Source organism: Chionomys nivalis, chromosome 2, assembly GCF_950005125.1.
Source record: "Chionomys nivalis chromosome 2, mChiNiv1.1, whole genome shotgun sequence".
Classification (NCBI taxonomy): domain Eukaryota; kingdom Metazoa; phylum Chordata; class Mammalia; order Rodentia; family Cricetidae; genus Chionomys; species Chionomys nivalis.
The window spans coordinates 1,875,404-1,890,530 of record NC_080087.1 but is presented as its reverse complement, the minus strand read 5'-3'; the positions used below and the strand labels follow the sequence as shown (position 1 = coordinate 1,890,530).

The following is a 15,127-nucleotide window of genomic DNA, read 5'->3' as shown; positions in this document are numbered from 1 at the left end:
GTGTTTAAAAGAATACAGTTTCTGTGTAATTATTTTGGGTAAAGCCATGCGGGCGGCCGGGTGCCGGGCACGCAGCCCCGCCTCTCGTATTACAACAGCCAAGTTTCTTATTTTTTTCTTTCTCATGTGTACATGGACACAGTATGTAAGGTAAGGGTGTATGCATGTTTTAAGTTGTGTGAATGAAAGAAGTATGTAAGAAGAAAATATACCCCATTCCAAAGTATTGTAGTTTACAGCTGCCTTAATAAATTATTTTATTTACTGTGTACTGTATTTCATATATTCTCTATATATGCATACATACACTATACATATATTAGTATAATATATACATATATATGATATATTTATACATATATGTTTATATATACAGAATAATAAATGTTTACCTTAATTTCCCATAGAATATGAAAGACCCCTGAAGGATGTCTTTCTTCTGGGGAGACCCCCTACCCAAGGACCAGTCGAGACCACTCGTGCGGATGCAAACAGCAAGAGGATTTTTATTCTGTCATGACAGGGTCCTTCAGGTTCGGGATATGAAGGACATCAATAGCTGTTACAGCCCATCTTTTAAAGCAAAAAGCCACAGAGACAAGGGGGCGGAACCTGTAGGTTGTTTTTCAACTTATTGGATTGGCTTATTTAAAAAGGCTATTACCAATAATTAGCTGGAGAGTGATTGCCAGATCAGATGAGGTAAAGGGAAACTTCTGAAGGTCACTTTGCCCCTTCCCAGGGACTAAGTCAAAACATCAGTAACTGAGTCACCACCTAAGGGTTATCATGCCCCTATTCAGGGAGATGGAAAGTTTCCAACATCTCAGTACGTGCTTACATAGCTGTTATGTCCTTGGTTTTAAGGGGAGGTGGGAAAGTACTGAGAGTCATCAGAAATGACTTTAGATTTTTCTTAAAGTTTTACATTTTCTTAGGGTTGAGGGGGCTTACAAATGCATTTAGAGTCTTTCAAATATAATTTAATTTATATTTTATATTTGTTTTATATTTAATTTTTTCCTTCCTCAATTCCCTCCAGAACTCCTTACCTGCGTACCCAATCAATTTTTTGTTCTCTCCACCTTTGAAAAAAAATGAGAGTATACAAGTGAAAAAAATTAAAAACAAGGTATCCATAAAAAAGAGTGCCATTGGGTTAGCACACACCATCAACAGTGAGCCAACAGTGAATACAACATTAAAATTGTAACAACTATACACACAGACACACACACACACACACACAAGTTATTGACTCTTTCATCATATACTACTTTCCAAAATAAATTTTGATCATCTCAGAAATCATTGGAATTGTAGTGCATAATAATTTTAATATGCATTTCTTCTTTTATTATTTTTCCATCTTTATTGATTTTCTTTATATACTGATTTTATTGAGCTATACCCATTTCTCTCCTCCCCTCCCTTCCTTTCCCCATGCTCCCAATTTCCTCAGGAGATGCTTTATTTTTCTACTCTCTATGTAGATTAGATTTAGTATGTCTCTCTTAGAGTCCTAATATTTGTCTAGGTTTCCGGGATGGTGAATTTGTAGGCTGGTTTTCTTTGTTTATGCCTAAAAACCACTTATGAGTGAGTACATATGATAATTGTCTTTCTGGGTCTGGGTTACCTAACTCAATACGATGTTTCCTAGCTCCATCCATTTGCCTGCAAATTTCAAGATGTCATTATTTTTTCTGCTGTGTAGTATTCCATTGTGTAAATGTACTACATTTTCCTTATCCGTTCTTCAGTCGAGGGGGACATTTCGGTTGTTTCCATGTTCTGGCTATGACAAGCAATGCTGCTAAGAACTTGGTCGAGCACATGTTCTTGTGGCATGATTGAGCATCCTTTGGGTATTGCTGGGTCTTGAAGACCGTTGTTTTCTAATTTTCTGAGAAATCGCCACACTGACATCCAAAGGGGCTGTACCAGTTTGCACTCCCACCAGCAATGTATGAGTGCTCCCTTTGCCCCACATCCTTTCCAGCATAAGTTGTCATCAGTGTTTGTGAACCTGGCCATTCTTACAGGTGTAAGATGGAATCTCAGAATTGTTTTGATTTACATTTCTCTGATGGCTAAGGATGTTGAACATTTCCTTAAGTGTTTTTCAATCATTTTACATCATCTGTTGAGCATTCTCTGTTTAGATCTGTACCCCATCTTTATATTGGATCATGCATTTCTTTTTATCTCTTAACTCAAAAAGAAAAATCAGTGAAGTCCATTGCTGTTCTGTGACAGCTGGTCAGAAATATCCAGATCCAAATTACAGAACTCATAAAAGACTGTCATGTGTCTGTATTTCCCTTTCTGATACTTCTTTTTTTTTCTATTTATTTATTAAAGATTTCTGCCTTCTCCCCGCCACCACCTCCCATTTCCCTCCCCCTCCCCCATCAAGTCTCCCTCCCTCATCATCCCTAAGAGTAATCCTGGTTCCCTGCCCTGTGGGAAGTCCAAGGACCACCCACCTCCATCCAGGTCTAGTAAGGTGAGCATCCAAATTGCCTAGGCTCCCACAAAGCCAGTATGTGCAGTAGGATCAAAAACCCATTGCCATTGTTCTTGAGTTCTCAGTAGTCCTCATTGTCCATTATGTTCAGCAAGTCCAGTTTTATCCCATGCTTTTTCTGACCCAGGCCAGCTGACCTTGGTGAGTTCCTGATAGAACATCCCCATTGTCTCAGTGTGTGGGTGCACCCCTCGCGGTCCTGAGTTCCTTGCTCGTGCTCTGTCTCCTGCTCTTGATTTGGACCTTGAGATTTCAGTCCGGTGCTCCAATGTGGGTCTTTGTCTCTGTCTCCTTTCATCTCCTAAATGTTTTTCTTTGGGTTCACCTTCTTAATTAGCTTCTCTAGGATCACACATAATAGGCTCAACATCCCCTATTCATGGCTAGAAACCAAATATGAGTGAGTACATCCCATGTTCCTCTTTTTGGGTCTGGCTCACCTCACTCAGGATAGTGTTTTCTATTTCCGTCCATTTGCCTGCAAAATTCAGGAAGTCATTGTTTTTTACTGCTGAGTAGTTCTCTAATATGTATATATTCCATAATTTCTTCATCCATTTTTCCATTGAAGGTCATCTAGGTTGTTTCCAGGTTCTGGCTATTACAAACAATGCTGCTATGAACATAGTTGAGCATATACTTTTGTTGTATGATAGGGCATTTCTTTGGTATATTCCCAAGAGTGGTATTGCTGGGTCCAGGGGTAGGTGGATCCCGAATTTGCTGAGGAACCGCCTCACTGTTTTCCAAAGTGGTTGCACAAGTTTGCACTCATCCATTGCTGGTGGGAATGCAAACTTCTGATACTTCTTGATAGCATTCTGAAGTCTCTTTCTCTATCCTTCTTTTGGATACACAGCCCCCCCCCAACCCATCTTGATCCCTCCTTGTCAAAATCAAGAACTCCTCCAAAGGAAAATCAATGTTCCTTCAGTGATTCTCAAGTGTTCTTCATGTTCTTTAGAGAATATTATTCAAACAAGTGAAAAGTCCTTGAGGCTCTGTGAATCTTAACAATAATACTGGCCTCTAGAGACACAGTGCTCAGAGAGTAGTTACTACAGAGGAAGAAAGTAAATAGTAGCCTCAAAATTCACAAGAGGCCGGAGAGAAGAGTACCAAGTTGGACAACTGAGTAATGCTGTGCTATAAACATCACTTAGGGAAAGCTCATGAAGGAAGTGGTAGCCCTGCGTTCACATATAAAGATGGTGTGATTTATTTTGTTTGTACTTGGTTCTTGTATACTTACAGAGCTAGCTATATATTGGTGAATATATGTAAATGGTATTTTCAAAATATTCTCATTATTCTTCTGTAGATGTAAGTATAAAGGATTAACAGTTTTCAAAATACAGGATTATTTCCTTCTAGACTGAATAATACAGCAGTGTGAACTAATAACTATTTAAATTTTATTCTTCCTATATAGCAGTGGAATTTTACATATGAAAGAGATAAATGGATCTTGATAATTTTTTTAAGAATTTGCATTTGTTAGGCTGTTTAATTGTCTTCTTTTTATTTCAGGTATGTATATCAAGCAAAGTCAGCAAAATGAACTACTGAGAATGGCAGATGTGTTATAAGGAGTAATAAAAATCTAATCTGAAGAGCATCTGTAATTTATGTGCAGGTAATTTTCATACTACTGCCACTATAGGTATTTAATGTTTATTTTGTTATGCTTAAGTCATTAACTATGGTGCTAACATAAATAATTGAACCAATGGACTTAGGGTAGTGTTCTTATTTGTAAATTATTCTAATTTCTAGACATTTTATTTGCTTTTCCTCTGGAACACATTAACTCCACAAATGAAACAAAAAATATCAACTATAAATTTGATCCAACAAACTTAAAGATATAAGACATTGATATGATTTTCAGAGGTTCTATATCTTGCACACATTTTATTTTTAGTTAATTCTGTGGTTAAATGGTAGACAAAGAATTGTTAGGAAAATATTCCCAGAATGTGACAAATTTCAGACTTTCCATGGTTAATGTTAATATAAAAGAGCTAAAATTAAAATTTTAGTTCAATGTTCTACATAATGATTTATAAATCTTTCTTTTTTAAGGATTAGATAGTTGCAAAATCATTATTAGTCAATTTGTAACATATGGAAACTGTGCATCAATACTCCTTGCATGATTTGCAATAAATAGTCTTCATGATTAATAAATTAGCAATTTAGGTTTCATGTACAAATTCCTTCTAGATGCTATTTAACTCTTGCCTGTAGAGCCAGATGGAGGAGTGTGTGGTTCCTTCCATTCTAATATTTTCACATGAATTGTAGGTGGGTAATAGAAGATAATAACACTTATTATAATATATTAATATATTCACACACAGATATATAAAATATTCAATAATATATTATGAATGCACAAATGAGTCCTAAAATAAATACAAGCTAAGAGATATTTTTATCACACAGTTTGCATTTAGACTATGTACTATCAGCTTTTCAAGTTGTTCTTTATGCATACATTCTATAGATTTTAAATTATCTGTGAGTTTCCACCATTTTTCCTAATGTCTTTACAGCCCCTAGGGTTTACTTAATGATAATATATTATACTAAAGTGTACATGAGAAATACAAGGAAATTTTATTTCTTTTCAAAGTATCAACAATGAAAATTTAATTATTTTACCTTAATTATCTTTAGAACATACCTCATATAGTATACTTTATTAACTACAATAGTTAATTCTCATCTCTTGACATTTCTGATACCATGTTTGATTGGAATACTTCCTATCAGTTCGATAATTCACATTTAAAAACTTTAAACTTACAAACAAAAATATATTCCTACAAAAAAAGTTAAGGTAGCTATTCTATTTCATGTTGAAGAGAGAATATACTCCTAGAATTCATCATTGTTTCAAATAAAACATACAACTTAAAACAAAAATTAAATACATTCCCTATAATAAATTATTTCTTTGTTTCAAAATTTTGTATACAGCAATATCATATTTTATTTTATGGGAAAAATAGTAATTGTAATTTATATTTTAACAGATAAGATTATCTTGATACTACTAATAAGACAAAATATTAGGGAAAATTGATAAAGAACTGTTTAAGACATCAAATTTAATTTCCAAATACTAAGGCAATTTTAAATGATTTATAGATTTTCTTCTATGTTTTTTACAGTAGTATCTAATACTTGTTTATGATGCTGACATAGCTGTGATGGCAATGGAAATCTTTTACTTAGATACTTTTCCCATAGGTACTCAATTATTCTAACACAGACTAAATGTAAATGGAATGCCAGAGAAATATATCAGAATTCATTCTCATGGGTCTGTCTTCTAAGCAGAACATACAAGAGTTTTTCTTCTTGTACTTCTCATTCTGTTATCTCGCTATCTTGTGTGGGAATCTGCTGATCCTTATCTCAATTAGATGCAGTTCTCTGTTCAACCAACCAATGTACTATTTCCTGAGTCACCTATCTTCCATGGACATCTGCTATACATCCTGTGTGACACCCAAATTGATTGGGGATATGTTAGTGAGAAGAAAAACCATCACCTATGAAAAATGCATGCTGCAGGTGTTTGCTATGCACTTCTTCGGAATGATTGAAATCTTAATCCTGACAACCATGGCCTTCGACCGTTGTGTGGCCATCTGCAGACCTCTACACTACATGGTCATCATGAGCAGACCCAGGTGCCATGTCCTAATCTGGGTTTCCTGGGTTGGTGGAGCTTTCCACTCTTTTTCCCAGGTTTTTATGTTAATATGTTTGCCCTTCTGTGGCCCCAATGAAATTGACAACTATTACTGTGACATTTTCCCTTTACTGAAAGTTGCCTGTAATGATACCTATATCACCGGTGTCCTTGTGGTTGCCAATTCAGGACTAATTGCTTTGGTAACCTTTGTTCTCCTGTTTGGTTCATATGTGGTTATACTGTTCACATTAAGGAACCACTCCTCAGAAGGAAGACGCAAAGCTCTTTCCACCTGTGGATCCCACATCACTGTGGTTGTTTTGTTCTTTGGACCCTCCATCTTTGCCTACCTTAGACCTCCTACCACTTTCCCTGAAGACAAAATCTTTGCCCTATTTTACACCATTATTGCTCCTATGTTCAACCCCCTCATCTATACCCTAAGGAATACAGAGATGAAGAACGCCATGAAGAAGGTTTGGTGTCAAAAGACATTCTCAGGAGAGAAACAAAATTAATTTGTATTATTCATAGTATGTAAAATGAAAATACTCCACAACTATTATTATCCAGGAGAGCAATTAATCTTTGAACTGTTCAAAGCTTTGCTCATTCATAAGTAGCAAATATAAGAATGTTGACACTAATTAGTAACAAATATTTCACTGTGCAATTGTAAGAAATTGAAGAAATTGTAAGAAATTGTGTATTCAAATTATTCAAGGTTAAAAAATGATGGTTGTATTGTATAACCAATTTCAGTGCTAATTTAAAATGTTACTAGTTATTCAATTTTATTAATTACATGATGATAAGAGTTTTTTTTAGCACATTTTAGAAATAGATAGAAATTACCTTCAAAAAAGAAGGTTTAGTGATGAACTTTATATTCTGACAGGATTTGTAAATAATCTTTATATGGTGACCCTCTGAAAGAAATCATTCTATTGTTCTATGAAAAAGTGAAAAAAAAGAGAATTTGAGTGATTATAACACAAAGGTTCATTATAAACCACCTGAGAGCTGCTAGCCTATCTTCCTCCTTATAAATATCATAGGCACACAAAACAGCCTTATGGATGGCCACAGTCATATGCATGTACAATGGGTTTATAGATATTTCTTAGGTTTAGGGTGAATTTTTGAATTGGTCTTTTCAACTCTCCTCAGCTTTTGGAAAAGAGAAAATAAAACTTTTCTTCTTCACAGTGAAATTAAATTAGTTTAACTGCTTTGAGATTACACTACGTGTATGGGAAGTACAACACATGTCAGATTGTGTAGATACCCTTACATATGAAAGGATTCAGGTCACCTTCATCAAATGATATCATGTTAAGAAATTTTTTTTCTGTTTTTCTTTTTATATTGTTTCATCTATTTGGTAACATATGAAATAATGTTTTACAGTGTTGTATTTTGGTTCGTTCCCTCTTTCTCAGTCCTCTTCTGGCCTCCTATCTACTTTTTATTTTTCTTTTTTTTTCATACAATTTCTTTTGAACATATTCTTTCCTGTTTCCAACTCCTCACAGAACTTCTGGCCTCTTTTTCCATTCAACTCTTCATGTTCTTCCTCTCTCTCTCTCTCTCTCTCTAAACTTGAAAATCCAAATCAAGACAAAACAAACAAACAACCAAAAAATAAGACAAAGATACCAAAATAAAACAAAAAGCTTACAAAGAAACATGAAGTCCATTTAGAGTTGGACAACTACTCCTGGTTGGTAATGGGGCCTACACTGGAATTTGTTTGATATACTCAGTGACAATTCAATTGGGGAAAAACAAAACAAAACAAAAAAAAAAACTTTTCCATTTTCCAGCGTGTATCAATTAGAAATAGTCTCTTTGTTAGGAGAAATTTTGTATCTACTTGTCATTTACCATTCTGGGGAATTTTATCTGGAATAATCCTATGCAGATCTTTAGTTGCTGTCATAGTCTCTGTGATTTGTGTATTAGTCCTTTTGTATATGAATGATGCTCTTCTTAGCATCATTTGGCACCTCTGGTTCTTATAACCTTTCTGCCTTGTCTTCAGCACATTCCCTAAGCCTTGAGGGGAAGGGTTTGATAAAGACATCTCTTTATGAGTCTGAATATATCAAAGTCTCTAATTATTGGCACATTTTATAGTTCTCTCTCTCTCTCTCTGTCTCTTTCTCTCTGTCTCTTTCTCTCTCTCCCATCTAGTATAATAGGGGCTTTTATGAACATGCACTGGTTGAGTGATTCATTGATTTATCGATATAGCAATTTGTAATGAGGAGTTATTTTATTGCTATAATATCATAATAATAGTAACTGGTTCTCATCTTTCAAATATTTGTTGTTGCATTGCCCTCGTTTGTACCAAATTCCTTCTTCCTTTGCAGCTTATCTCTTTCTTTATATTTGCCTTTTCATGTTCCTATATTTATGCCGTTGTTTGGGTTCACTCGATCCTTTTCTCTAAAACCTCTTTTCCTCAGTTTTAGTGTAGATCACTTACTTGCCAGATAACATGAAGCAACACACACATTTCATGGTTGAAAGTACCTTTTCACCAATTTACAGAGTATTTCATAATTGCTATTCATAGGATCTAATTGAGCCCACTCCATCATATATCCAGACAGATATAATTAATTATAATAATTTAACAAAAGGATGCAATGTATTTACTTATATGGAAACTCTTACATTATTCAATACTACATAAGTTCCCATCCCCTAGGATCCGCTATCCCCAGCCTATAGACATTTACTTTATTATCAATTTCAATTCCTATACTCATAAATGTAGCAGCTTATCCTATTCACATTTCTCAGGAAACATTCCACAGAACATTTAGTTCAATAGTCAGGCTCTTGAACATGTTGAAGAAATACCTCATGTTGCTTAGAGCTACCTAAAAAATGATGTATCGACAGACCATGGGGAGGTAATACTGAGAACTTTCTCTCCCTATATTTCAGTAATTCTCTCATCCATTACTTCCTTTCATTTCCTTTAGTCAGAAGGATAATGTAGGTTTCAGTATAGAAGATAAGATGGATATGCCACTTCAGATTTTATGTATAAGTTGCAATTAAAACTAGAACAGGTGCTTATGAAAGGAAAAATCAATACATAGAATTAAAGACAAATAACTATTTTAGATTGTTGATTAATTTATGAACTATCAAATGATAGTGTGAGTCTGGTTATCTCAAAACAATTTTAGTTATAGAAATAGATATTTCTGATTTAATTATTTTGGATTTTTAACTTATTCCACTTATCTTAAAATTATTTCTTCTTATACGAACATGAACCCTATTTGGTGTGAACATTTCTTCAGTGACAGGAGTCAGTTGTCTTAAAAAGATGCAAGATATTTTGCTATAAGTAGCTACCATACTATACAGAGAGGGAGAGATAAATATAGAAAGATTAACAAAATGTTGAAAAGTGTATGTAGAGAATTATTAAATATCAATGTGGAAATGCAGAAAACAGCATAAAGGAAGTGAAATAATGGACTCACAGAGGTGAAGTATGAGATCACTTATTATAAATAATTTTTCCTTTCCCGTCATCCTGTCTGAATACATCATCGAATTTTTGCCTTCACTGCGTAGAAATTGATGTAATTAAAAGTTAAAAGGAGGACTGGGCGGTGGTGACACAGGCCTTTAATCCCAGCATTTGGAAGGCAGAGGCAGGTAGATCTCTGTGAGTTCGAGGCCAGCCTGATTTACAAGAGCTAGTTCCAGGACATGCTCCAAAGCTACAGCAAAACCCCATCTCAAAAAAGAAAAAAACAAACAAACAAACAAACAAACAAAACAAAACAAAATGTTAAATAGAGGTATCTGCTTTGATTTAGAGAGGAAACTTTTTTGACATAGATTCAAAACGTTGCCCATGGAGATTATAATGCGACATTTCCCAGAAACTGGTGACAACAAAATGGGGAAATGATGCCTACTTATGTATAAAATTTCACATCAAGAAAAATATCACTATAATATTTGGTAGTTGCATAAAGTATTGATTAAGCACAAAGTTATTCACAGCCTACCAAGAAATTTAAAAGCAAAAATTGAAATATCAAATAGATTCTGAGCCACTTTCTTTATCTCTACTCCTCAGAGGCAAACATAGAGAAAAAAAAAATCTCAAACTCGAATAAAAAGGGAATTAACTGTAGATAACCTAAGGAAGCATTAATTAGTCAAATGGAAACAACTATAAACTTATCTATTTGTTTTTAGTTGTCTTGTTGTCTTGTTTATTGTTAACTGTATTGATTACTATTCAATTATTGAATAATAGTTATACACTAATTAAATATCTGAAGTGATTTATTTTCATAATTTAACAAACATTTAAAGATTCACACTTAGCATTACTGAAATGATATCAACAAAAACAAGAAGACTGGGCAGAAATGTTTTGAATATCCTTACTGGACTGAGTTCCTCTCTCATTGATTTATCTAATAATTGAGTTAATTGTTTCAAACTAGCTAGTGCTAAAAATGATGATTATAAATGTTCTTACCAGTACTCCTATTATCGAATGAAAACTGTTACATGAAAAAAATAACACAGAGACATGAGAGGTGGCTGGGATTCAAAAAGAAATATGTATAATTTTCTTAGTGTTTATTGGAAGCATGTAAGACATACCTCTTTTGTATGATTAAAGTCATGAAAATAAAACACAGATTATGCTTCCAGCTACAAGGACATAAAAGTAAATTTTTGGGGCATTGCACCTCTGTTTTAAGTGATAGTAGTAATATATTTATTATACCATAGGTATCTAGAAATGTAATTTGCATTTCTTTATATTTAATTCTACTATTTAAATATATATAAACACAAGAAATCATTATATTATTCATGATTTAGTATGCACTTTGGTAAAATAGGTTTGCAAGCGCTTTTTAGTGCTGTTACATTTAAAGTATTAATTCATTTATGATCTTAGAAACATGGAGCATAGGAAGGATTGAGTACCAAGGTGTAGTTAACCTACTGGTGCTTTAATGTTTTTCAATAACCTTTAAAATTTGAAGGTTTCTTTCATTGCTTATTATTGAGATCAATTGGAGTCCTGATCTTCAGCTGCTCTTCCCTGCTAGAGCCTTCTGATTGCAACTTACTAAAAGCTGTGCCTTGAGGATCAGAGGATGGGGTTTTCATCTGTTGGCCATTGACTGCTGGTTATTTAAGTCTCCATGGTGCTATTAAAAGAGGGCTTTGTACCAGTGATTGGAGGTCCCAGTGTCTGTCTCTCTGTGTGTGTTTCCTCAACCTCCAGCCCCTTGCCCAAAGCTCGTGAACTGGATTCTAGCGCGTAGAGCGCAGACAGGGGTGCGGTGCGTGGCAGTTTACTTTGTGTTGCTATGATAAAACACCATGACAAAATCCAAACTTGAAAAAAAAGGTTTTATTACATCTTACAGGATAGAGCCCATCTTTGAGGGAATAAGAAGATGAACTCAGAAAGGGCACACAGAAACTGAAGCAGAAACCATTGAAAGGTGTTGCTTACTGGCTCGTTTTCCAAGACCTATATGGCTTGTTATTTTATACATGGCCACCTTCATAGGGATTTCCATACCTCTCTGAGTGAGAAGAATGCCTTCCCATCAGTCGCTGTTCAAGAGGATGTTTCATGGACATGATTACGGGCCAATGTGCTAAAAATAATACCACAACTGGAATTCCCAGGTGACCAGTTTATAACAATTTTTCAAAAAATAATCAACACAGTAGCATTTTATTTATCTTTGCATGGTGTTATAACCTGAAATGTAACACCATTAATGAAAACCCAGAGACATATATTGAGGTTCAACTTGAAGACCAGAAAAGCAAAGCGGTCAAATATTTGCTATTACCTCAACCTCAGTCTAAAAATGATAATTCTGCTTCCAGAAATCCTCAGAATGAGATTGCCTGAGAGGTGTCTCTTCCTGTCTTTGATTCCTCTCTAGTGCTGGGATTAAAGGTGTATACCACTACTGAGAAGTTTCTATGGCTAATTATTGTGACTACTGGGATTAAAGGTGTGTATGTAAAGGCTTTCTGGTCTCTATGGCTGACCAGGATGGTTGTTTTCTCTCTGATCTTCAGGCAAGCTTTATTTATTAAAATATAATTGAAATATCAATACAATGAAAAATATATTTTAAAGTAGTTTTAATAAAAAGCTATGTAAAACTTATGACAGCTGCTTTATGATTACATATAAACATATATAGAAACATTACCTATACATTATATATTACATATAGATGTAAATATATATGTATGTATATACACCCTCACACACACATACACACACACAAACAAACATATAAATAAATATGTATATAATTTTTGAAAGTATGCCTACTGGCTGAAAATGCTACTCCTAAAACTATAGAATTTCTTCCCAAAACTCTGCTATCAGGAATGGAAAACCTCCATTTGAATTGTTGGTCATAGAGTACCTGAAACCCGTGAGAGTATGTGGTACTTCTATTGTTTTTGGTGCTTTTTCAGAAAAAGAAGGTAAAACTCAATTTCTGAAGATATCTAATTCTTTGAACACATTATTTGAACAAACTGATATGTATGTATGACATGAAAACCTCCTCACTAAGGACTAGCTCTAGACTAGTTTCAGTAGGAGACATGCAATCTATGAACAGTGAATAGGAAACTGTAGTCCTATTCTGCTATACTGTCTACAAAGCACAAAGATTAACAGACGACAAAATATTCCAAAAACTGAAATAGTATCACATGTAGGGGGAACCAATGTTCCCCTACTTGAACTTACAGTCCACTCCATAGGAGGAATTCATGTGTGACCTTGTAAATTTAGCCAACCACCCATGTATTATGAAGCCATGGAACCTAGATGAGACTTTATTACTAGCCATATACTAAGCGAGAAAAAAATGTCCATTGAATTCTAAATACTTATTATATCCACAAAAGAGTGCATCTCTCACCTCCTATCAAGGAAATTTCTCTTTGCAGAAAACTAGCACCATTGTAAAAACTTAAATTGTGAAATTATAGAGATCAGCAGAGATTCAACTACCAGCCCCCAGTTAACATACTTACAGCAGAATCCCAACACTTAAATCTCATGAAAATCACAAACATGGTGTGGAAAGATGATAAGAGGACAATGACAATGTGAGAAACTTTCTTAAAACAAACAAACAGGATCATAAATGGGAAGGGAGACAAGGGATTGGATCTGGGCTGAACTTGAGGGAAAAGTTGGATACAGTCAAGATACATTGTATGAATTTCTTTAAAAGAATAATAAAATGTATTACTTTTAAAGGAAGCTTAATTTATTACCAGAATACAGTCCTAATGATTAAGTAAATTTAAGAAGGCTTATGTGAAAATACTTCCCAGATTGTTGATGAAGAGACCATGTAGAAATATAATTTAAGAGCGGATATGCTATCTATCCACTTACCTTTCCATAGACTAATAAAATGGCCATACATGCCTTGCCTCATGGAACAAGTCATTTACCTTCCTTTCAGAAACACTTGATAACTCCAAACTTTTTGTAGGGCATTCTTCATCTCCTTGTTTCTCAGCGTGTATATCAGAGGGTTAAACATTGGAGCTATTATGGTGTAGAAAAGAGCAAACACCTTATCTTCCGGGAATGTGGTAGCTGGTCTGATGTAAATGAATAGTGCAGGAGCAAAAAACAGGATGACAACAGTTAAGTGGTAACTGCAAGTAGACAGAGCTTTGCTTCGACTCTCCACAGAGTATGCCCTTATGGTATACAGTATAAAAAAATAAGACAGTACCAAAACAACAAAAGTAACTAAAGCAATTAAGCCAGAGTTAGCAATGACTAAGAGACCGATTATGTGTGTGTTGGAACAGGCCAATTTCAACAAAGGATACACATCACAGAAATAGTGATCTATCTCATTTGGGCCACAAAATGGTAAGAAGAGAGCGAGAAGAAGCTGACTAGCTGAGTGCACAAATCCCCCAGTACAACAAGCCATGATGATTGCATTACACCTGTGCCTGCTCATGATTATGGTATAATGCAGGGGCTTGCAAATGGCTACATATCGGTCATAGGCCATCCCTGTGAGAATAAAGATTTCAATTCCTCCAAATAAATGAGTTGTAAAGAGTTGTATCATGCAATTATTATAGGAAATTAGTTTCCTTTCTGCCAGTAAGTCAGTCATTAATTTAGGGGTTACAGTGGATGTGTAGCAGAGATCAGAAAGTGACAGATAGTTGAGGAAGAAATACATGGGTTGGTGAATGAGTTGAGTGCGTGTGATAGAAACCATTATGAGTACATTGCCCATCCAAATAGTAGTGTAGCAAAATAAAAAGAAAACAAAGCAAATGACTTCAGTGTTCTTATTTTGGGAAAGTCCCAATAGGATAAAAACTGTGATGTTACTGCTTCTATCCATGCTGCCATATATAGAGAAAATGCAGGTCACCTGAAATGACATAATTGAAGAATTTATGTTTAGAAGTGTCTGCTAACAGTTTTATGAATATATTCTTTCTGATGTGATAGCTAGGCCTAACTTCCTTCAGTCAAGTAAATCAGATCATAAAAATCTGGAGTTCAGTTGCAATAGCTTTCAGGATTCTGTGAAAATGTAACATCTGGTTTCAAATAAATCTTAAATTAAATAGAGATTTATTTTCTATAATTGTCTATTACAATTGTACAAATCCATTTTTTCTGTGAATTGTGGAAATCACAAATAACTGTGGTTAAGAGAGTAAGATGTTTTAGTGTGGTCCATGTTTCTTTTTTTCTCTATAATGTGCCTTTACTTTTCAATAACTCCATGTGATTGTCAGTAGAATATAAAATATGTCCTGCTCTGATTCTACTT

General features: G+C 34.6%; 2 protein-coding genes across 2 annotated transcripts; one reads left to right on the top strand and one right to left on the bottom strand.

Annotated features, from left to right (window-relative positions):
* Window positions 1–5,821: 5,821 nt before the first annotated feature.
* LOC130870063 (olfactory receptor 4P4-like) lies at window positions 5,822–6,757 on the top strand. Its single transcript, XM_057762635.1, has one exon. The coding sequence runs from the start codon at window positions 5,822–5,824 to the stop codon at window positions 6,755–6,757; it is 936 nt and encodes a 311-aa protein (XP_057618618.1).
* A 3,984-nt stretch (window positions 6,758–10,741) lies between these two features.
* On the bottom strand, window positions 10,742–14,689 carry LOC130863438 (olfactory receptor 4P4-like). Its single transcript, XM_057753407.1, has 2 exons — window positions 13,781–14,689; window positions 10,742–10,795 (listed from the first exon to the last, which is right to left on the bottom strand). Exons 1-2 carry the CDS (start codon window positions 14,687–14,689, stop codon window positions 10,742–10,744), a joined length of 963 nt encoding a protein of 320 aa, XP_057609390.1.
* Window positions 14,690–15,127: the final 438 nt, after the last annotated feature.